General features: G+C 39.8%; 1 protein-coding gene and 1 long non-coding RNA gene across 6 annotated transcripts in view; one reads left to right on the forward strand and one right to left on the reverse strand.

Annotated features, from left to right (window-relative positions):
- Nucleotides 1-24,320, forward strand: part of ALDH1A2 (aldehyde dehydrogenase 1 family member A2) — a 67,716-nt gene that overhangs the window by 17,492 nt on the left and 25,904 nt on the right. For all 5 annotated transcript variants that reach the window (XM_071755087.1, XM_071755088.1, XM_071755089.1 and 2 more), the window contains 2 exons: nucleotides 22,540-22,644; nucleotides 22,840-22,980. In XM_071755087.1, the coding sequence (XP_071611188.1) occupies nucleotides 22,906-22,980 (75 nt within the window). In that variant the 5' untranslated portion in view covers nucleotides 22,540-22,644; nucleotides 22,840-22,905. The remainder of the gene's footprint in view (nucleotides 1-22,539; nucleotides 22,645-22,839; nucleotides 22,981-24,320) is intronic.
- Nucleotides 70-14,827, reverse strand: LOC139801154 (uncharacterized). Its single transcript, XR_011728079.1, has 3 exons — nucleotides 14,667-14,827; nucleotides 13,937-14,002; nucleotides 70-1,029 (listed from the first exon to the last, which is right to left on the reverse strand). It is a non-coding gene; the product is annotated as an uncharacterized lncRNA (long non-coding RNA).

Here is a 24,320-nt window from a genome sequence, read left to right on the forward strand (position 1 = left end):
CAGTGTGTCTGACTTAGTTTCTCATTACTGAGTTACTTTATAGGAAAATAAGCACATCAACACTGGAGAAAAGTGATAACATTTTTATCTACTGCAAATACAACTACAGCAGCTTTAAAGCTGACAGGAAACTCATTTTAGCCAATGTAGTGTGATTTTTTTTCTCCATATCATCACTTTAAAGGCTTTCCATCTTTCCTTTTTTTTAAGTGGATGCCAAAACTAATTTGTCCTCTAATTTGTTGCAGCAATTCCATGTTTGAGAAGAATGTTACAGAGGAAATTCAAGTATTTTAGATTTCATTACATATTAAGGCAAACTGCAACATGCAAATTAATATGCATATGGTTTCTTGCATATAATTTCTTAGAAAATAGTTTTAAGGAATGTATTTATTTGCTGTGTGGTGTTACACTTTGTGAGCAATCATATTGTGCAAGTAATATTTGGCATGGATGTTGTTTCTTGCTACTTTCAGTGTAAAATATGCTTCAGGAGTGTTCAGAGAATAATACTTGAGAGGAATATCAGTTTGCATAATAAGTGTACTCACATATTACTCTTCTAAAACCAGAGGATTGGTTCTAAAATTTGTTGAAAATGGTAATGGGTGTCAGGAATCATATCATGCTATCTGTGAGAACCCAGCCTGAGGAGGAATCTTTAATAATTGAAAATATATAGTGCCATCATCTCAGAAATATCTGTGTTGTTACACATTTTATGCTAAGGAACAAGTACAAGAAAGTTATTTTATTTCAGTATTAAGACACAAACAAGGGCAACATGTTTCCTCTAAGTCTGGTTTTGAGATACCAGGTAATTTCTAGTTGCTTTTGAGAGAAATCTGGTTTAGGACAGGTATCAAATAGTTCATCTGGCAAATCCTCTGCCTGTTTTTCTGTCTGTCTTGCTCTTCCCTCCTTTTTCTCTCTCAGCAGGATATACAAGTGATTTATAGATAATTGGAGTCTGCAGCTTGTAGTCTTGTCTTGGGCAGGACTTTTATCCAGGATCCACTTTCCCACCTATTACAAAGGAAAACAACCAAAAATGAAATACTGGATTGTAACTTGATTCTTTCTTTTGGAGGAGTGGTCACTTCATGTCTTAAATGACAAACAACTTCCATAAACAATAAATAACATTAGACTAAAGCACTTTGGCAAAAAGAAACCCCAGCAACCCCAAACCTTGTAAAATCAAGACATCTGTAAGCATTCCTAGCAGCCTCTCTCCTGTTTGTTAGCTGAGAATTTTAAATACCCAACCAGGACACAGAATTCTTAAACTCTTTATTACAGCTGTCTCTAAATGTAAAACCTTAACCATTTGGGATTTAATTCTTTATGAAAGATAGAAGTACCTGTGAACATTTAAACTAAGTAGAGGAATTTTAAAATACGTTTTGTCAATTAAATTTTTCTAAAATTAGGAAATGGCCAGTTTTGATAAGATAGAACACCCTGAAATTCCAGGAATCCTTAAAGAAAATTTGTCATATATACCAGAAAAAAAAGTAAATTCATTATCCTTTAAAACATCACATTATCCTTGGAATAAGCTTCTTCCAAGAACACAGAGAAAACAAATACTACACATGTAATTTTCAGGTATTAGATTATTTAGCAGAATTACTGAAATTTGTGAAATATTCCTCTGGTAGGTTTGCTGAAGTAAGCAGAAAACTGTGTTAAGTCCTTATCTGTAAACCTGGTGTAGCACATGGGAGCAATGTAGTTTTTCACTGGTCAGAAAAAATATGTTTAGTGAGAAAAATTGCAGGATGCCATATTTTTATGTAGGATGTGCAATGGTATCTGTTGTGACTTCAATACTGGGAGTCAGCTTATGCTTCTTCAAAATACCAGCCTTTAGAAATATTTTTCCCAGCTTTTTGGTTTATTGGTACAGTCCCTGAGAACCATAAAGTGCTTTAGATGTGTGTAATAAACATTGGTGAATAGGATGTACACCAGACATAAAGGTGAGTGTTTAAGCACACAGGGGTAAGTTTTTCTGTGTGGCTGACAAGCACAAAAAGTGCTACATGCAAGATTATCTCTTTTCATTGTGATGCCTCTTTTAATTGTCTGCTGCTTAACATTTGGGGAGCGACTGCCTCTGCAGGACAGGATCCTCCAGGATTGCATGGGATTAGGTTATTCTGCAGCCCTGTGGCACAGGAAGCCTCCTCAGACTTGTCAGGAGCATGTTGGCAGTGCTGAGCTCCAAGTGTGAGGGAGCAGAGAGGTAGGAAGGGGATTCAGCCCTCTCCCTGGCAACAAGTCATACTTCTACACTTCTACAAATATCAGCTCCATGCCAGAAACTCTCCCACAATGGGCTGCTCCAGAAATATCAGATGTGTGAGATAAGTGGTAGCATGACATCCAGTAAGGACACGTTATTAGCATGGAAGGACAGGAAGCACACCCCCAAGGTGATGGCTCTGAGAACCTGATAGCTTCTGAGGGTGATGAGAGAGTTCTCAGCTTGGTATTACATTGGTGCCTCTCTTTCATGTGCTTACAAAACTCCATTCCCTGGCCTCAGCATCCTCCAGGTATCTCACAGAAGATGTGGGATCAGCCCTTTGCAGCATTTTCCTCCTGCAGCCTCCATTTGAGGGGCTAAGGGTGTTTCTGCAGGATGTGTCCTTCCTTTCTTTGTCATGGCATAATCAAATCTCCTTTACAATTTATTTGCATTGTTGTTTTAGTCTCTCACATTGGTATAAAAGGGGGATCCTGGGGCTCTGTCACTACATCACATAACTGTGCCAGCATTCTCAGCTTGCATAATGGATGCAAAGGATCCATGTTATAAGTTTTATTTTTTGCTTGCTTACTGATGTAAGTCTGACAAAGAGTGGAAGAACTTTAGCATGAGGAAAAGTTGAAAAAAAAATGTTTTGAGAGCTTTTCATAAAGGGATTCTCTAAAGGGGTGAAGTTACAGTGCTGTGGCAGTGAAGAGGTACAGAAACATTTCTGTAGTAATAATAGCCTGTGGATTGGCTGACAACCAACCTGTGTAAAAGGATTTGCCTCTACTTTAACACCACAAGCTAAAATCAGGTTACTTTCTAAACACAGACCGGGTAAACTGCAACAGCAAACTCTGTACAGCAGTTTTTATGAAGTGCAGGCAAACTGCTGCTAGGTAGACAAGAATCAATGTATCTCAAATTCTCATATGATAAACATTTGGGTTTGAAGTGTTTTGTTACTAAGTCTCTGTATTTTCATTCCCATTGTTCTTTTTTGGCATTGCTCAGAAAATAATGCTGCAGAACACTATTATGAATTCTTTTCACCAAAATTTCTGGCATGTATTTTCCAGATAAGATTCTGGGCTGACTAAGACAGGAGACAGGAAATCTATTTTACTTAGAATATAAGCAGAATCTTTGTAATTTTTTGACCTGAAGACAAGCTTTGGCAAAACTCAGGTAGGTGATGAATACAGGCTATTTCTCCCCTGTCTTTCCCTGGATGAGCTCACTACTTTAATGCCTTCTGAAGTCAGATTCAGTGACTGATGGCTGAAATCAGCTTGCCTTTTGGGTCAGCTCAGTGCACACTGTCCAGGTACAAAAGATGGGCACAGAAAATTAGGATGAAGCTCACTAGGCAAAGTAAACAGCTACTTTCTTATCTGTGGAACACTTCAGCATCTGATGCTGACACTAGGTATGTCCTTCAATATGATCATATATGAAGTTTTAGGGTATATACTGTACTTGGATTGACTGTTGCTTAAATCTACAGTTTGAGTCCTCTTCTGGTGTGTTCATACTTTGTCGTGTTACAATCCATCTACCCATATAGCAGCTGTAAACTAATCATTCACTTCTTTCCAATTAACAGCCAGAATATAGGATTCTTTATTTCCTCTCAAACCTTGAAAGTCTTCTGCATGAACCCAATTTACTGAGGTTTTGCATGAGAGGTTGAGAAACACGTAGTCATAGCAGTACCCTGTCTTTCCTTACTCCAGTACAGCTCCTATAACCATGTTAATTCAAGAGCATTAAAAATACAGACACTACTAGGCTGAAACTGGCAACAATTAGATAACAACTGCAGATAACTATTGTGTTACTGAGTAACAGTAGCAGTGACCTCTTACTGTGCTGAATTTTCCAGAAAGACTGAATCTTTAGGGAAAATGCACACTGGTTTCATGCATCATGCTGTACAATGCTATGTTGTTGGTTAAGGGGAAATTTTCTTCTTTGTCCAGTCTCAGCTGATACACTGAACGAGCTATGCAATTAGTGGTTTTTTTTTCTCATCTTTGCAAAAATGTTTATGATTTTAAGTATTACAATTCAAAAGATGCATATATTTATTTGCACACCACAACTAAAAGGTCAGGAATAATCAGAGCACTTCCACAAAATGAAGAGCAGCCTAATTCATAACCTTGCAAACAGAGGGGAAGCTTCAATACGGATCCCTACTTTCTGCTGGGTAGATTTTTGCATGCTCTCCACCTTTGGCTGTCCTGGGAATGAATCTCACATTCTCTCCTGTTTGATAATTCACTTGTGAGTATTTATGAGGCCTGAGAGGTATCAATCTGGTAGCCCAGTAGGCAGGACACTCCTGGAGGAAAAGTACTGTTCAGGTCTTTGCTCCAAGAGTACTCATGATGTTGGACAGAGCAAGGATTTGATCCAAGATCTATGGTTGTTTAGGCACTGACCCTCACCATTGGACTATTTGGGATAACATGTCCTCAACACAAACTTGCATTTTGACAGGAAAAAAAAAAAAAAAAAAAATCCAAAACAAAAAACCAACAAAACCAACCCCCCTCTTTAATTCTGCATTCCATTCTGTCCTTCAAAAACATTTCCCACATTGTTGCACCAGTCGTGGTACACAACCATATTAAATTTCTGTCTTGATGTGTCTGCATTTTCTGATAAATTCCAACAGTCCAAAAATTATTGATAACCTCTGCTCAGTTTGCCATCTCCCTGTCCATGCAAAATTGTTCCCTCCAGACCATGATGGGCTTTGCCAGTTTGAAGTATAACCTCTGCTCAGTTTGCCATCTCCCTGTCCATGCAAAATTGTTCCCTCCAGACCATGATGGGCTCTGCCAGTTTGAAGTTACTTGCTGCCAGTAAGTACTTTGTTCCTGGGAGCCCCATGAAATGGAACCACTGTATCAGTTTGTCCTCCATTCTTCACAGTGCACGATAACAGCTGCCTTCAGTAAGCTGCCCGTGGACACTGGAAGCCATTGGGAACAAACCAGCATCTCAGAGTAATCTGAACCCTTCCTTCCAGCAGTCTTTGCTTTGCAGTTCATACCTTTGGCAAATTTCATCTACCCTTGAGTTGCCCAAATGCCTTTTAACTTCACCCCCTATTTTTGTCAGTGCTCTGACTTGTCTGAATTATTTTTCTCTGCAAACTATGTACCATACTATTAATGATTGCAAAAGCAGGTGAACCAAGATATTGATTGCTAATGAAGGGGCACCTTGCTATTAACCTCTTTCTAGGGAGATTTATCCATTTATTTCCAGTCTTTTTATCTTATCTCTTAACCACTTTTTAATCCGTGGCAGGACTTTATCTTTCACCATATGGTTACTAACTTTCCTTAATAGCCTCTTGCTAAGGACTTTATCATCAAAAGCCTTTTTAAAGTCTAAATAAATTATATCCCCTGATTCATCTTGGCTCCTCATTTGACTAACTATCTTCCAAGAAATCTTGCAGGTTTACAGAGATAAATGACAAAAGATGAGTTCAGTGATCTATATCATAAATTCTTAAGTCAGGTCCTGCATAAAGTCACATTTCTTATTTTACAGTTTTGCAGCTATCTTTCCTAAGGCTGAAATGTAACATTTTGTTTTTTTGTTTTTTTGTTTTTTTTTTTTGCTAATTGTTTAATACCCTCCACTTCTAAAGAAACACTTTGTATCTGTCTGTGATCTTTTGTTTGTTTGGGGGTTTTTGTTTGGTTTGGTTTTTTAAGAGTAGAACTGGTGGCTGAAACAGAGTAACCAAATGTCAACTTCAGTTCAGCAGAAAAAAAAAAGAGACAAAAAATGCATTTACACAGAAACAACACTGTAAGGAAGCTATGTAAATATAATAGAAGCACAGGTGTGTAAAGGTGTAAAAGAATTTTAGGAAGTTGCAGTTCTGTGGAGTCCTATAGTGAGAAAACCTCAAATGCTGGCATCCCTACACAAGCACAGATATGTGCATAAATAGCTAGGTGAAGGTTTACTACTACATATTATATGGAGGAAGATGATGTCTAAAAAAAAATATTGCCATCCTAGGGCCCAGCTGTTTACTACTTTTGTGCTTACTCAAATGAATAGAGAAATTCCAGTTCATACTGCATACACCTCATTGGTTTTTCTCCAAAGCACAAATTCCATGTTTCAGAATTTGTCTAAAAACATATTTCTACTGACCAGCATTTTCTTTGTTGTTGGTGGTTTTTTTTTTTTTTTTTTTGTTTGGTGTTTGTTTTTTTTTAATAGCAATACCTTTATGACATGAATGCAGCACATCCATTTTAAGCTATGCAGTGCACCTAAGCTTTAGGAGCACTTCATTACCAAAAGTAAGATACGTGAAGCCACATCAAAGTGTTGCTGTGACAGCACTGCTGAAATTGTCTCCAACTGACAAAAGGAAAAAAAGACTTAATTCTTGTTCAGTTGAAGTCAGTTCCTTTCCCAGAGAGCCTACTGAACTAGATTTTTACCTTATGACTTGAAACATAATACATTCCAGCTTTGCTGGACTGAAGTGGGAAAACACTTCAGAGCAGAGAATCATCCACATCAAATTCTGTGACCCAAATGAAAATGTTTAAGGTCAGCTCAGTCTCAGCTGACCTCAACTGAAGGTTAAAACACAAGAGCAGTGCTGACCACTGGGGTATACAGACCTTAATCTGCCAGGGATTCATAGGTAATGAAAACTTTGGATTGGACTCAGAATCTACAGGGATGTTGGTGGGACAGCTGCAGGGAGGCCTGCAGCAGGTGTTGTGGTTAGAGAAAGGATATACTTTGGTAATTTCCACATGGATTTCCAGTATGCCCCAATTTAAAATAAGTGAGTTACAAGAATGCTGTTTGGAAAGTCACAAAGGTGTAGGAAGTGTTGCAGAGAAGAACAGGCTGCAGCCTCTTCACTGCAGTGGGATGGGAAGAAGATGCCAGGGAGACACTGTCCTCTTACTGTGCTCTGGTCATCTCCCAGTGATTATGCAGAATTGTTGGTTTGATTTAGAAACTTTCAAAAGTGCCTGTCCCTGCAGAAATTCTAAAGGTATCTTTAGACAGACTTCACTCTAAAGTGAAACTGCTTTATTTCCAAAGCAAAGCTATTGACTGTTTTGGGTAACTGCAGGTATTATCTGACTGTCACATAAAAACTGATCTTACCCTCTTGTGAACAGGTCAGGGTGCCTTAAATTTGGATCAAGTTAACTTGAGCTGGTCAGAACCTTAGGGCTACGTTTCATCTCAAATATGATATCTCCAGTTGGGAAGGTCCTTCCAGGTCTGTGCTGTGGCATTGTTCTCTCACACTGCAGTGGGAAAACCACCATTTAATACATTGTCATCATCATCACTTCCACCACTTCCCTGGTATATCCTTAGTGGCTTCTGTGCAATTCCTGATGCCTCTTCACTGCACAGCTGACTGAAGCACCCTTGTATTCAACGTGGCCTTTAAATGATTTTTGGTGTGTTACTGGTGTAAGATTTGTAGTAATAATGAGTCTCCAGAATGTGGTTTTTTTGTCATCTTCTAGGGCTCAAACTATTGGCTCTGGTCTTCTTCCCTTTGCCCCACAACACATTAAATTTTGACCAGAAATATCATGTATTTTGCTGTAGACAAATTAAGAGCCTCCCAAATAAGCAGCAAGTTTTAGAAATATTTTCAGTCTCCCTTCTATACCTTTCAAAATTAGGTTGTTCTTTGAATCCACCGATTCTCCCAGAGCCCATATCTGCTTATTCATTAATCTTAGGCTCCTCTTGATTGGATTTACTTTTTCTTTTTTGTGTGTTACCTTTTTGGTATTTTTCTTCAGAATATTTAGTAGCAATCCTTAATCTTAATTTTGTGTTTTGCAGCCTTTTAAAGTTAGCACTTTGCTTTTTTGGTGTGTTTTTTGGTTTGTTTTTTTTTTGCCTGTATTTGTTCTTGTATCTTCCTACTTAACCACCCCATTTATTTCCTTGCTCGTGTTTCCCATTTTTAGCCTTGGGAATGCAAATCTTCTTTGGGTCTTTCATATTCTTAAGCCTCCATGCTGATTCTATGGATTTTAATTTCCTAACTTCAAGCAGGGAGTTTCTAAGTCACTTCCTCTTCTAAAAAAAAATCCACTTCTTGAAGTTTAGTATCCCAGAGAGTTGGGCTTCTTCATGTGTTTCTCTCCTGCAATGAAGCTGCAATTATTTATGTGGTAACCATTTCTCAGGGGTTCAGACACAATTTTTAGTCCTTGACAGGACTATGTCAAATGTTGTTTGGATTAGGATACAGAAAACTCTGTGTCCTCTGTGCACTCTTTCAGTGCAGCTCTCACTGAGCCAACACACAGTTAATTTTGCACCAGTCTCTGCCTTCATATTCCTTTTCCACTTCAGTGCCACTTCAATGGCACTTTGGTTGCTGTTATCCAGAAGTCATTATTTCACTCTGGCAATTATCCTTCCTCATCTACACTGCCTCTGCATCTGTGGGTCTACATCATGTGTTGCATTTGTCTCCCAGGAAATATCCATGCAATTCCTTGCTGTTCTCCCCTCTCTGCAGCCCAGCTTCTCCTTCCTGCATAGCTAGAAATCTTGGTATGCCTCTGATAGTTCTCCTCCTCTTATGCTCAAAAATGGTTGTTTCCTCTCCTTGATACAGTCCAGATCACCCATTTTCACACTTGGTTTTCTTCAGCTGGTTTATAGGTACTTGCACTTTTATTTTCTAACTGTAAGGTGACCTAGATGAAAATTTTGATCTAATTTGTTGAAAAACTCTGTTAAGGCTTTTCAGCTCAACCACCAAAGCACTTCCCATGACATTGCACCTCACTCCCATTTACCACTGTTTGTGTAAAACATCCTTAAAATAGAAATTAGATTTCCATTGGCTTTAATACTTTACACTTTCAAACTGATTTGAGAAGGCATTTATGTAACTGCCTGTTGGATATATAGATTATGGTGGTTTGTTTTTTTTAAGGAATCACTTTTTTTTGTTGTTTGAAACATATTTGCAGCTTATTTTAAACATTCTTTGCATCCAGCCATAAAAGTACTGTCCTAATTCCACTAGGTATTTTCATATCTTACCAGTATACCATAATATATATATTTTACATTTGCTTAAGTTTATTCTTGAGTAGTTGGAAGCTACCAAGAAATTACCACCTGTCTTTCCAAATCAAGGGCTTTATTTTGTTGTCTCTTCAGTTGTTGTGTACAGCAGCAGTTACATGTGTACATGGTAACTGAAGAGACTGGAGACAACAAAACCTTGAGAAAAACGTGTGCTTTTCAGGACATTTGGCTAAGCCTTCAAACCCTTTACTTAATGTCAAAAGGTCTTTCTCTTTTTGTCCTCATCACACTTTCTTTACCACAGCCTCTTAACTGCCTCTTCTGGGTTTGCTGATGTCTGTGGGATGGTGTTTTCCTGAGAGGTGAGACCAAGCTCTGATTTTTCACTTGTCCATCTGAAATTGTGATATGAGACCAACACTGAAAGGATCAGCTGTGCTTATGATGAACCAGACTTTGTGGTCCATCCCTCTGATAGCGATTTTAAGATCTCTTTGGTACATTACTGAAGACATTTTTAGCTACCATCACTCACCTACAAGCATTAATATTCTGCTCCTTCCATCGAAGCTTTTAGAAAGCATTAATTGATTCAGTCACACTGTATAACTGGTGACAAGGCTCCTTCACAGATGGGGGAGTTTAAATTTGTGGGAGTGTAACCATGACTAACTCAGACAGTAGGTCAGTGTCAGAGGCAGGATCTCTTGCTAAACCTGTGAGATTACTACAAGATGAAACCTTTTTTCCTTATATGTCCTATTCTGGGAAATGGAAATACAGAATAATTTCAGAGGCAGCATTTACATGTGGATGTGTGTCTGCAATTCTGTATGGTGTTAATTGCACACTCTCTGTGCTCACCTATACCTGTGCACAGTACAGATGAAAAGACCCCTTTGTGCTCTTTGCCCTGTGTCACTTTCACAGGCTCTGCTGTTACTCTTTGTGCTCTTTGCCCTGTGTCACTTTCACAGGCTCTGTTGTTACTCCCTTGAGCGTTGCCTGTGTCCTCCTTGCTGGAAGATCTGCATAATGAGTTCAAATGAAGCTGGAGCTTGTGGTGTTTCTTCCCACTGGACTTTTCTCTTGGGAGGAGAAATATTTACATTGGTGCAATGCAGTGACAGTTTGGGAAGTCCAGATTGCTGTCTCTGGTATTGTTTCTATTCACTTCTCATTCTATTCACTTCTCAAAGGTTTCTTTTTTAGTAGGGTGCTCCAAGATGGAGGGAGAAGAAAGGCCCTGCTAGTTAGATTCCAGCCAGCAGCCCAGTGCAGAACATGTCCAGTGGCTGATGCAGCACAGCTCTTTCTCCCATCAGCCAAGACAATAGCTTTTAATGTTTGGCATTTAGCTGAAACACAAACATGTCCATGCTCTTGCTCTCTGTCTCAGTTCATTTCTCTCCTTGAGGGAATGACAGGACAAATCCTTCATAACTTATTTCCTGGTTAGAATCCTTTACCTGCTTTCCTATAGTGGTTCCCTGTGACTGTGAGCCTTTGTGGTCAGCTCTTCCAGCTGTTTGCCTAAATGGTCTTCAGGGAGACTAAAAGCAGTGAACCTGGAATAACAACATTTGACTTCAGCTTGGTCCCAGGAGAATTCACTTATTACTTAATGGATTGCATTGGTGACATACCTTATACCAGATAACTGCCAAAGGTTGCATGAAATTAACCTTCCCAAACAGCTGGTTATTGAGATACTCCTTGCCAAAAGCTGGGCAATGGGTGACAGTGTATTTGCTGTAATTAATATTGTTTTTCATACCTTTGCATGTCAATAGTATTTGCAATGTCTGGGTGAAAAGTTTCTCAGATTAATGTCTTGATGGTGATTTTAGCCATTTAGTGATCATGTGTCATTGTGTTCACTGCACTGAACATAAATCCTGTCTTGTAAACAGCAGGGAGACTAATGAGGTTTGCCCACATTCTGGTATCATTACAAGGGGTTCCAGCAGAGAAAAAGGGAATTTGGTTAGAAAGGGAAAAAGAAACATGAATTTTAAAGGAAATGGGGTGGTGGGGTGGGAATCTCAGCACGGCAGAGATGAACATTTGCTCTTAAGGAAGCCTTTTTATTGACAAAACTTATAACCTACTTTGCTCATTTAAGGAAATCTCTGTATAGTTAAGTTTTGGGTTTGCCCTAGTCCATTTTTTTTTTTTTTTTAATGCTGTGTGTTTGGCAAAGGTGAGGGTCATGTTTTCAATTTACACACTCAAAGTTATTAGTCTGCTTCTATTTAAAGGTAAATAGCTCATTTTTTTCATGCAAGCCTACATCTCCATACAGAATAGCTCTCCAGTCATATATAAAATTGTTAAACTCTAATAAATATTGGCATTATTTTGCTATACCTTGAAGGGTTTTATTTGCTTGGGACTGTAATCAGCTCTTGCAGTAATGCTTTGCATCCAATTTTCGTCTTAGCACCACCATGTACTTTGGGGTGTAAATTTGTCAGGTTTCCAAGCACAGCAGGATACTTTGACAGCTTAAGACCAGTTCTCCCCAATCAGCCTTATAAATAATAAAAACCAGAATGACCTGTTCCAGTTTTGCATATGTAAAGTCAGTGGCTTATCAAGAAAGAACTGGAGGAGAAATCAGAACTGAACTCTGAAGAAAGGCAATCAAGCTAAAGGTTTATTTTCTCCAGGAGATGCTAAAGTAAATAAATCAGTATTCCCCGAGACTTTTTATGAGAAGAATTTTCAGCCTGAGAGATCTTGTTGCAGTGTTGAATGAGGAGAGGTGTTGGGTTCCTTTGCATCTTCTTGAAGAGCAAAAAGGGTTTATAAATCAGACCTCTGGGAATTGTTATCTCACAGCTTCTTCTAACAAACACAACAATTTGTTTTAAAGGCTTTCACAGAAGATGTCATAAGTGGTAATCCCTATGTTGTAAGTGGGTACTTAATGTGATTTAACTTAATGCTGATGATGCAAAGCTATTCTCCCCCAAAGCCCATTAAGAACATCCAATTTTCTGGTAGACTAACACTCCTGCTTACTATCCTAGAGATAAGTGACTGTTTAACCAGGACAATAAGGAATAGTTTCAAACCAAGGCTACAAAACTGAGTGGCCACAGAACTGGACTTTGTGAGAGTTCAAACTTTGAATGCAGATGTCACGAGCTGGATTTATTATTTTTGTAGAAATAGTTTGAATTTCTGTATGTACAGCCACGTACATACAGGCATTCCTAATCACCTTAATGAGCACACTGGTGAATGTAACTGCTTATGATATTAATAAGCCTGGTCTAGGTAGAAGAGGGCCAGTGGAAGCCATTTATGTAAATGAGATAAAGTTATAAACACTGAGTTTTATTTTATGTCACCCTGAAGTGGAGATATTTGTAACAGTTTATCCAAGATGCTGCTGCTTACACTGCATGCCTGCTTGACTTTGTGTGGATCCTGTGTGTGTAGAATGACACAAAAGGAAATGTTGCTGGCATCATTTAGCAAAAAAATATTGGAAATTATTCAGGATGCAAAGTAGAAGCAAAAGCAAACTTTCCAGGAGCTTATGGCTGCTCACTTGGGTCTAATACAGAGTTAGCACTTTGCAGGTCAGTGGCTCTGCTATTTGTCTCTGACCTAACAGATCTGGAGTTCTTCACATCAAAACCAAGTCTTGCTGAGCAGAGATCAAACGTATTAAGGTAAGGATCTTGCCAGTGATTTATCGTGCCAGGGAGGGTGATCAGGCCATAAGGGGCCACTGCAAATGAAGTTGACATTCCAGCAATTTCTCATGTGTAGCTGTAAGGTAATTTTTCTCAGAGCTTTTAAGTCAAAATAAATTTGCCCGTTGTATTTTTCTGTGTTGCCTTTAGTGTATGAAATGCTGGCAGGAGAATTTACTTATGCAGCTTAGCTCATTTCTAAGTCAGAACTTGTTCTTCAGTGATGAGCATTTAGAATGCCTGTAACCTACAAGTGAGTATCTGATAGATTTTTTTTTTTTTTTAAATGGCAGAACATGTTTCCCAAGGACAAAAAAATAGATCACATTGGTTTATGCCACTCATAATGAGCACACAAGACTTGTGATGAAATGATGAAAAATAATAAGGAAACTCTACAGACCAACACTGGTCTGGTTTGTGCAAACTCCTCCTCGTTCCCACTATTTCAAATGAGCACTTGTGAAAGGATTTCCAGGATCAAGTTCTTAATAGCCACAACTTCATTAAAGCCCAGTGACAGCCCAGTAATTGATTCTGTAAACAAATACTCCCTCCTCTCCTCTCCCCATTTCATGGATTTTTTTTTTAGAAATCTTTCCTGATTTTCTTTTTTAAGTTGCAATAAGTGACATCGAGGATCATACTTGATAAAAACACTCCCATCCCACCCAAATCATTCAGTGATGGCTTTTCTTTGTTATTAGTGGAAATATAGAGCATACTTATTTTTTCAGTCATCCTGGTTTCAGAAACAATGTTTTCTGATGCAGTTAAGCAGGACAGTCAATGTTTCTCTTCAGAAATTAAAAAACAAGTGAAAGGCTGGGTAAAGCTTAGGAGCTTAGTTTCTTAGGAATGCATGCAATATTACCTGAGCTGTGGGAAAGTGGTGTTGTACCTTTATTGTGCTGCTGACAGGAGATAAGTTCTTCATTAACTGAAAAAAACCTAGAAATTACTTTGAGGAAAAAGCCTTCATGTGCTATTAGTAATTCTTTTTCATACAGGTTTAATAAGGCATCCAAAAGGAGTAAAATGTTTGTGGTGGGTTTAGTTCAACAGACATTACAATCTGAAGTGTCCTCTCTTTAGATTAATTTTCTTTAACAACCAGGCACAAAATAATCCCCTTAATGAGAGTGAACTGAAGGAACGGATGCTTTACCAGCATGTGGCACAGTGAGAAACTAAAACAGAAAAGGGTATCATCACAGTTTTGCAGCCTGGGTTTCATGCAGGAAATACTTGGGGGGAGGAGGAAAGTAAGCATGCTACTGCATGTTGTTAAGACTTATTTAATCTTCTTAACTAATTACTCAAACTTCCTAATTCAAAATCATACAAACAAAAACCGTTTAGATAAGCTGGGAGTTTTTTCAAATGGGTGCCCCCTACAGCTTGGAAAACAAACATGACAGGTTCCCCCTGTCTGATGTGCTGCCATTTGCAAAAGACCAGACCCAACTCCCAGAAAGACAGAAGACTAATTAAGACAGGAAGACAGGCAGGTCAAACATTTGGTGTGAGGGATTTGGGACATAGGAGAGAAAAAAAAAAAAAAATCATGTTACATTCCAATTCCACTTTCACAGCAGACTGACAGGAGGCTTCAGGCCCTTTCTCTGATTCCCCTTGCTGCTTAGAAACCTCGTGTTCCAGCTTCTCCTCCCAGTGACACCCATTTCCTAGTGGAACCCTGTCCCAAACCTATGCTACCTGTGACCTGGCTCTGCACAGGACTTACTGTGTCTGTCTTTAGCACTGAAGTCTGACTTCATTTACACAGGCTGTAATGTCACTCAGACCTTGATGTAATGACCTATTTTAAATACCTGAATTCTGTTCCAAAGTCCAGTGGTGTCAAGGACAGTGGGCTTGGCTCAGGCCTTGCCTCTTGGAAGTTGTATCCAGAGAAGCTGAACACTCGAGTGTTCTGATCCAGATGTGTGCTCTGATCCAGATGTGCACCCTTGGCACAGGACTTGGTTTGCCCAAACCTGATTCTACCATCTTCTGAGGTTCTGCAGCACTGACAGCAAAACCAGAGCAGCCTTGTTTGCTTCTTGTGCATTTTCCTGCCAGTTCCACTTTTTTGATCCTCCTACTGTAGTGTGCTTGTAAAGATTTTAAATTCTTAATCCTCTCAGAACACTCTGAAGCTTGGACTCTAAATTTCTTGAGGGAAATTTCAAGCTTAGGAAGGAAACTCCCACTTACAGCAGACCATGTCTAAAAGCCAGGACCATTATCCTTCTAGCTCTGAGATCCAAATGAGCTTGTTTTTAGAAAAATACATCCAAACACCTCAAAACACGTGTGGCTTCAGAAAAGAGCTCTTCTTCCTTTTCTAATTGTTTTTGGGGTTGGTTTTTTTTGGAGGGGGAGAGGGAAGGAGTCAGGACAACCCAGCAGCCAGAGAAGAACAGTAAAAATCATCATGTTCTGGATTTGTTTGGCCCCAGCAGACCTCACAGGCTCTAGAGCAGGTGTCAAGTTTCCAGTGAAACAGTTTTATCTCCCAGTACAAACATCTTTCTGGAGGCTCCCAATGAAACCAGTTGGATTTTTCCTTTCATTTTAATGTGGGGGGCGGGGGGAACTGGACCTCTAGTGGCTGAAGAGCATTTATGTCCACAGGAGCTTGCTTGCTAGAATTAAATTTAGCACAAAGTTCAGTGTTACTCAGGTACAGTTCAACCCTTCTTAAAATAATTACAGTTCCTCCACATTTGAGAACCAAAAATCTGGGTCCCTTCTGCAGGACTGTTACTGCTCTGTGGTGACCATTTGGTTGTGTGCTCCAGCCAGCCTGCATGGATTTGTGTATGGGCTGAGAGCACTGCAGTCACTGGCACTGCCTGAGGAAAGGCTGGCTGGATGCTTGCCTTGAGAAGCAGCATTTGGGGAGTTTGGGGGAATGTTTGGGGAGGTCACCTCAAGGTCTGTGCCCTGTTCCTCCTCAGTTGGTAACTGCCAGCTAGGAGCAGTGATTCGTGCTCTTCATCTGAAAAATAAAATAAAACAGCACTGCTGCTCCATCACTGACCAGTCAGCACTCAGTTTGCTGAGCTTGGCTTTTGCTTTCCCAGTGCCTACCCATAAACCAGGTTTTCCCTGATCCTGTAGCCAGCTGTGGGCTTCCAGGCACTCCTAGGAGTGCCCCACAACAGGCTCTGGCTAGAACGTGAGGGATTTGTTGTATCAAGCCAGCCATAAAAGTGAAGGAAAACAAAGCTTGAGAAAATAAACAAACTGCACCTCTGCTTGGCAATCCCTTCTACTTCATTCCCTTACAGTTGTACTGATCATTAGGACTCTTGAACTGTGTCCAAAGGAGAGGAAATGAAGTTGCTGAGATGGGAAAGGATATGAAATTTCCTGACCAGACTGAGGCACAGGTGCCCTGGTATCTGTGATGTTATGTAGTATTTACCAAGGGAAATGCTGCTGCTGGATTTTTTGCATGCCTCTAAAATTGTTGTATGCCCCCTGCACCCCCCTCCTCCCCCCCCCAAAAAAAAAAAAAAAAGTGCCTTTATGTAGTTCTTAATGCCTCCAGCTATGAGAAGATGCTGAGGGCCAAACAGCTGTGGTTCTTCTATAAAGTACTTTGGCATCTGATGCCCCCTCCCCCTCCTTGCAGAATTAATGTCAGGGGCTCTCCAAGGAGAAAGTTGCATATGAAAAAAAGATCTTTGATGGAATGAAACTATAACCAGCTACTAAATCAATTGAGTTAGGAAATTCCCATTCCTTCCTCCATCCATCCAGAACCATATCTCCTGTGGGAAGCCATTATTATTTGGATGCTAAAATCCTCTTCCTGTACCAAAAAAACATCTTTGGAGCTGCAACAGTACAAAAACATTGTTTATTAAATCCATGGGAAAAGAATTCCACCTCCAAAGGGGTGGATGCTAGGCCACTGTCTGTCCACGGGCTAAAACTCTTATACAGCTGGAGAGCCTGAAGAAAATGTCTGATGACATCATCACTAAGCAATATTGAATTAAGAATGTAGATCATCATTTCACTCACACATAATTTGAGAACATTTTCAAGAAAGGAAATGAAAAGTTACATTGTTGCCACCTGTGTTGATTACTTATAAATTAAGGGAGCCCATTTCACTTTTTTTTCTGTATGTTTTAAAGGAAGACAATAAAAACAAGAGAGGCAGTGAGCATGCAGGAATCCCCAGTGAATTTAAAAATCCCTTCCATTTTCTAAATCCAGGGCTACCCCCTGGGTGAATATGAGAGGGAATCTGTAGTGCTGTGAAACCAAATCTCATTCAGCTATGTGCTGCAAAAGGAGTTATTAGTTCTGTGCTCCATTTTAATTAAATTTATACATATCCACCAGGACAATTGTTTGGTATTTCCTTTCTCAGTGGTACATAGTGATGCACTGCCCATTTTCTCCCTGCTCTAGACTTTGCTATTATGGCAGCATTTACAGACCAGATTGTTCAGTCTGGTTTTGTACACATCCCTTTCACTTTGAATACTTCCCACTCCAATTACCTGTGTGGTCTGAAATGAGCTAATTATTAGTAAGTTGCTAATTATTAGTAAGCCAGCTGGGACAGATGGCTACCAAAGCAATAGGTTGTAGCTGTAAAGCTTGATTTGCTTTGCCTATCAAGTTCTATCAAAAGGCCTGTGAGACCCTGTGTGTGTGAGGACGAGGTTACTGTCAGCACCAGGAGGGCTGTGCCTGTTCTTTTAGGGAAATGCAGGCACCTTTTGCACTGTGTGGCACTGTCACACCTGACTGGGTGGCACTTCCCCAACACACAGACACCCCCACACCTCACCCACCACCACCCTGGCTGCTGCTCTGCTCTGCACATTGCCTCATGTGGCACTGCTGCTGAACAAACAAACAGTATTTAGTTTTTCTCCTTAGACCGTTGCACAACTACAGCCAGATTCCTCTCTCCCAAGAGGTATTGTCTGTCCTGCCCCTGGGGCTGTTTCTTGGCAGGGGCAGCTAAGTGAGACAGGGAGGTTTTGCCTTTTCTCCTCCTGCTTTAACAGCACTGCAGTTATTGGCCCTGCTGAGAGTCAGTGGCAAACTGTGTGTTCACGTGGGCCAAAAGTTTTCAAGTGTTCCTTCTTCCCTTTCCATTTTGGCACAGTTTTGTTGATAGCACCCAACAGGCTGGATTATTTAGCTGCTCACAATACCCCCTAGCAAATACATGACATACTAAATACTTTTTCTTTTCCTTACTGCAAATCACAAAAGGTAACATTAGGACTCAAAGAAAAACAAATTACCTCAGTAACTCCTGGAAAACTCAAGTGGTTAATCAGTTACCTTTTATTTACATATATATGCTTAATGCTGAATTAAGTTGTAAAAACCAAAGGCTGATTTATAGCCCTAGTCAGCCTTAATTAACATTGATTCCAGGGGAATAGTAAATGTGAACAGCCTTCACAATTGAGGTTGAACAATGAACTCAGTGGGTGTTGTCCAATTTGTAGCATGATTTACATGGAAGTGAGGCCTTCTTTTTTCTAGGGTTACCCCTTTTTCATCTGATGTTTAGGGTGGGTTATATATAATCCATAGATAGGAACATTTGCTGTCAAATATTCTCTCTGATTTAGAGTTAGCCTTTACCATGGTCACTATAAATAAGGCAGAAAAAAACCCAATTTGAGGCTTTGCAGGGATTCCTTGTTCTTGCAATGTGTCATCGCTTGTCCATTTCATGGCATTTTTACGAAGTGGCCATAATGAAAGTCAGATTAAATGTACAGGATATATACATTTAATCAACAGCCATTGGAGTCAGTAGTGCTGGAAGAGTTATAAAAGCCCCTGTGAATGCAAATTTATTGCAAAAGAATCTGCGTCTTGGTGGTAGGAATATCTCCTGAATGGTACTACCTGACACAGAACACCTAAAACTTTCAAAAGTGAATTATTTAAGTGTAAGGTTTTGCTTGTAAAGCCGCCAGCTGCTGGATTTCAAGACTTGAAACTGGTCCAAAACGTGGGACTAGGTACTTTATTTGTGCACTAGAGTAAATATTCTGATTTTACTGCCAATTTAAATGTGCTCAGTTTACAGTAATGAGCTTGTATAGGCAATACCTTGTTTATAGAAAGTGGAACAGGAAGAAACTAACATTAACCATTAACAGTAGCAATTTCTCTTGCCTTCAACTCTTAGCTTTATGCCAGATAGATCCTTCCCATGTCTTGTCTGAAATATTTGCTATTCCTGTTCTTTTTCTAAACCTGGGGGATAAGTGAAGCATTCCATAAAATAACATGCCTTATAGTTCCAGTCAACTTGAATTAAGCACTGTTTTGTAATTCCAAGGCACTGTTTCATATTCCTATGAGGAAATGTATTTTAAGAACAAATATGTGTCCTGGGTATGAGCAAACCTGATGACAGGTGTTCATCCCAGCAGAATGTATTAACATTTTTTAAATCTTTTTAAAGAAGAACAGATCACTTCAGTAAGGGAAGAGTACTGAATTGCAGTTGCTGCCACTTCTCAGGTTCTTGCACTCGACCTGTTTTATTCTTTCAAGACAGATCACACAAGTAACCTATGTGTTTATGTACATACTGTAACCTTAAACAAACATCTTACATCTCCTTTGGACATCTGCTCCTGAAGCTGCAAGCTTTTCTCCCTTCCCTCCCTCCTCAGCACACCCCCACACACTCTGGGCATGGAGTTAATTCCACCAAACTCAATGGAAAGTATGACAGTAAAATCTTTCTTCCACAGGGGTCACAGATCTCAGGGCTTCTTTGTTTCACTTACAGTCTAAAAGTGATAATGATACACCAGAGGATTTCAGCTTATGGTGTTAGTCACTGGAGATCATACTGGTGATTCTTTCATGATCTTGTTTTGGCTGGGTTAGCTCTGAAATGTCCTAACAGGGACCAGTGCTTCAGTCTGTAAAGCAGTGTAATCACTGAGCAGGAAGCCCACCACCCATGATCTGAGGAGCCCACTGCCCAAGGCCATGAAGAGGTTCAGTATAAATCCAGTGTTCAAAGAAAGCAAAGGATGGGTGCAGTAGGTCCTGGGTTCAGCTGCCTCTGAAAACCAAAAGAAAAAGGGGGGGAAAGTAAGGGACTGAAATGGATGGAAGGGCACACAGCAAAGTGGCTGAGGCGAGGGGCACAGGGGATGAGGAGACAACAGAAACACATCCAGAGAAGCAAATGTCATTGTTGGTTCCTGTGCACAGTTTTTGTATCACCAGGGCCTCCTCCAGGCAGGCACAGGTTCCTTCTACCCAAGTCCTGAGTCAGCTGGACATGAGTCAGCTCTGAACCAGAAGCTACGTCACTGCAGTTAGTGTGGCACTGAGCCTGAGCTAATAAGTCCTGCTGAGAGGAACAGAGCTCTATGGCTTCCATCTGGCTTGGAGAACAGGTTGAGCAAGCTCATGGCTGGTAACATCAAGCTCTGCAGATGCATCATCACCTTCATATGCAACAATGAGTGTGCAGTTTCTTTCCTCTCTTTAAAATGCATGGGCACACCAGTGTCCTCACCGTGTTCTTTTGTTTTATGGACACTTTATCCTCTTTGGTGTTGCAACTGTTTGTCCTGAGCTTCCTGGCTGGATTTTCTGTTAGCTGATGTTTTTTGTTAGAATATTGTTGGTTTTTTTTCCCCAGCTCAGTTTCTCCTCATCCAGTGTATGACTAACTCTCGTTTTGTTCCTTCCTTACAGATAGGTTAAAACTTTGGGGATCCTCTTTGCTTAAACACCCAGCATTTTGATGTTGATGTTTTTTTTGCTATCAGGAAAGTTGTAAACACATTAGAGTAGGTTTTAAACTATTTAGTTAGCAGGTTGGTTCAGCTATCCTTATTGTACTATTTCAGGTCTAAGAAAATCAGCAGCTGATCTATAATTATCTATTCTTTGACTAGAAAAGACAAAGAGTGTATTACAATAATTTCCACATGAAAAAAATGTGTATTTTTTGCTCTGGTTTTGCTGTATCAAATTTTGCATTAAAAAAAAAGAACCAACAACCTGACAGCATTCAAAGTCTTTAAATATGAACAAGTTTCCATCATGTCCCTGAGCTCATCTGGCTGAGCTGAGCCATGTACCAGTACAAAGAGTACAAAGGTAACAATATCTCCATTGGATGGTAGTGACACAGCAGAAAGTGCAAGATTAAGGAGTTGCCAAAATACTACTCTGGAAAAGCTGTTTGTGATGCTCAGTCTGCTTAATCAGTGGGACAGGCTTTTGTCCCAGTGTCTGTGGGAGTTCTGTGAGGGAACTGCACCAATATTTAATGTATCATTCATTCTTGTTCTGTGGCCACGATCTAAAAAAAAAATAGCCAGTTTCTGCCCCCTGGGTGTATCTGATAGGAACTGAGACTCCTGAGTCTTTCAGAGGACCCCTCAGCTTTCTGCTCAGGGACCTGTACATAGGATCTGTGTGGGGTACAGAGCTTTGCTGTGCTGTACCCAGAAAGAGGTCCCTGTCTCTATAAACACAACTTCACCCCTCAGGCAAAAAAAGATCAGTGAGCACTCCTTCCATCTAGGGTGAACTCCTGCCCCAGTGAAGTCAGTGGTGAAACTTCCATTGATTTCATGAGGGCAGAACCTTCCCTTGCACATTTAAAGTTGTCTCAGAATACAATGAATGAACATCATTGATACCAAAGTCCAAGGAACCAGTGTGGTGCCTGGATTTTTTGAACAGTTTCTTTCTTAAATTTCAAGGACAGAAGGAGTCTGAATACCTGGAAAACATTTTTCTCAGTCATTTTCCTAATCACTTCTTTCATATTTGTTACTGACTAATTGCATCCTGTCCTTGAAAGTAATCCAGGAGAAAATAGCACGTATGCAATGACCAGTAAAATCTACTTTCATTTGTTGTTACCTCTCTCTAGACAGCTGTTGTCAGCACCATTAAAATTCAAATTTGGTTTGCCCGTGACAATTAAAATTATGTCAACACTGAGAGAATTTAACAATTTCCATTGTTACAAGCAGATAAGGAAGTTAATTCTCTGCTGCAAGCCATTACTGAAGCCATAATCTACTGACTGTATTGAAGAACTGTGATGTTTGAGATTACTCAGCCTTGACTGGGTTGTATCAGTGACCAAATGTTTACTTACTGAATTGAATGATTACTGCAAATCCTTGTCTTGTCTCCAGCAGTTTCATGGCTTTTTCTCTGATAAAGGTATTTCTTTTTTTAGTTACAGTTTTTGAACCAAATTAGAGTTTGATGTTGCTTCTATAGTGACAGTACTGCAGAATGCAGAAAGACATCAGGGGCTGACCTTTAGTCTGAACTCTCCAAACTGTGATTTTTCACAAGCATAAATAAGTTACAACTCTCTTGTGTTCGAATTCATGTCCTTTCCCATGAATTTGTTGTTATACACATTACTTCTTGTTCATGCAAGAGGACTGATGACTTCTCTTCCCTTTCTAGATTTTCATCAATAATGAATGGCAGAATTCTGAAAGTGGGAAAATATTCCCAGTATATAATCCAGCAACAGGAGAGCAGATCTGTGAGATCCAGGAAGCTGACAAGGTAACACACCCCATGAATGGGCAGAAATGTATAAACAGATGAAAGCAATGGCTCCAGAATAGCATTGTTGAACAGTTCTTTTGTTAATCACAGTCTCTAAACCCATCATGTGGCTGTGGTCATACAGCAGCAAGTTTCATAAGCCTGGTTATGTTACTTACTCAGTAACTTTGGTTTTTTCTTCCTTCTTGACAGGTTGATACGGACAAAGCAGTGAGGGCAGCTCGCCTTGCTTTTTCTCTAGGTTCAGTTTGGAGGAGAATGGATGCATCAGAAAGAGGCCATCTTTTGGATAAGCTGGCAGACTTGGTCGAAAGAGACAGGGCAATTCTTGCTGTAAGTGCCACGTGAAAATCAAGTCAAATCACCTGTCAGTTTACATTTGTAGAAAGAAGTATTTCATAAACGTATTAATATGAATTATAAGTGAAAAGTAGACTCAGCTTGATGACTAAGATGGCTGACTGTCTACTTAAGACCTGATCCAAAAGTTATAAAATTCAATGAGGCTTCCAGCTGGCTCAAATGAGCTTTAAATGGGGCATCAGGCAAGTGAATGGGTGCGTACACACGTCTGTGCCAGTTATGCACGCTTGTAACTTATCTAAAACCAAACATGGAAGGCTGAGTGAAGAGATTTGTGCAGATATTCACGAGATGGCAGGTGAAATGCTTACTGAGACTGAGCTGGTACCATGAATTCTGGGTAATGCACTGTTTCACTCACGTCCAGATGAAGCTGTCCGAAGGGTGGCATTGATAATGTTGTTTTCCGCATGTCAAGTGCTTTGAACTAAGCTGGTGAACATCTTAATTCCAGCTTTGTCACCACTTAAATCATCTTAACCACCAGTGTATACTGTAAAATCGCCACAGGGAGAAGGAAGTGCACAGCAAATCAAGTTTACTCTGCCTGTCATTTGATTTTTATTTCTAGAGCCAAGTTCTTTACTGAACTGCACTGCAGGCAACGCCATTAATTGCTCCTGGGGATTTAAGTCAGTGCAGAATTAGGCTTCCATTCTTCCCTATAGAAACTCGTTTGATGGTTGGTGTGTTACACATGGGCATACTTTGCCCATTCTTATTGATTTCTATTAGACAGCTACTGAGAATCAGTTAGGCTACTCAACATCCTAGGATATTTTATTGGATTATTTCCGCTAAATGGTCTTGGGAGACCCTAAGAGGATAGCTTATAAGATACTTTTAAAAATAGGGATATTAACTTAAAAATAAGGACATTAGCTTGTTAATTTATGAGCTTCCCTAGAGGAGAGTTTGTTTATTTGATGGCAATAAATAAACTGGCTGTAGAGTACAGATATCTCAGACCTCAGCGGGAGTCTTGGCAGCCATATAGAGAAATTTTTATATTCACATCAATTAAATAAAGAGGGATGTGTCCATTCTTCTCTTTATGTATTCAGATCATTAATATGGGGTTACAAGGAGCTCCTTCTCAGCTGTTATCATTAACATAACAGAACCTAGTTTGACAGGCATTTTTGTCTTGGCTCTTGATTAAAGCTATTTAGCATTTATATATCTGAACAAAACACGGTGTTATTGGGTCCAAAATACACACAGGCACATGCACATGCATGTGGATACACACACAAACCCACAAAACAGGCAGGCACATACACACATTCTTGAAATCATAATCATTCCAG

This window comes from Heliangelus exortis, chromosome 11 (genome assembly GCF_036169615.1).
Source record: "Heliangelus exortis chromosome 11, bHelExo1.hap1, whole genome shotgun sequence".
Classification (NCBI taxonomy): domain Eukaryota; kingdom Metazoa; phylum Chordata; class Aves; order Apodiformes; family Trochilidae; genus Heliangelus; species Heliangelus exortis.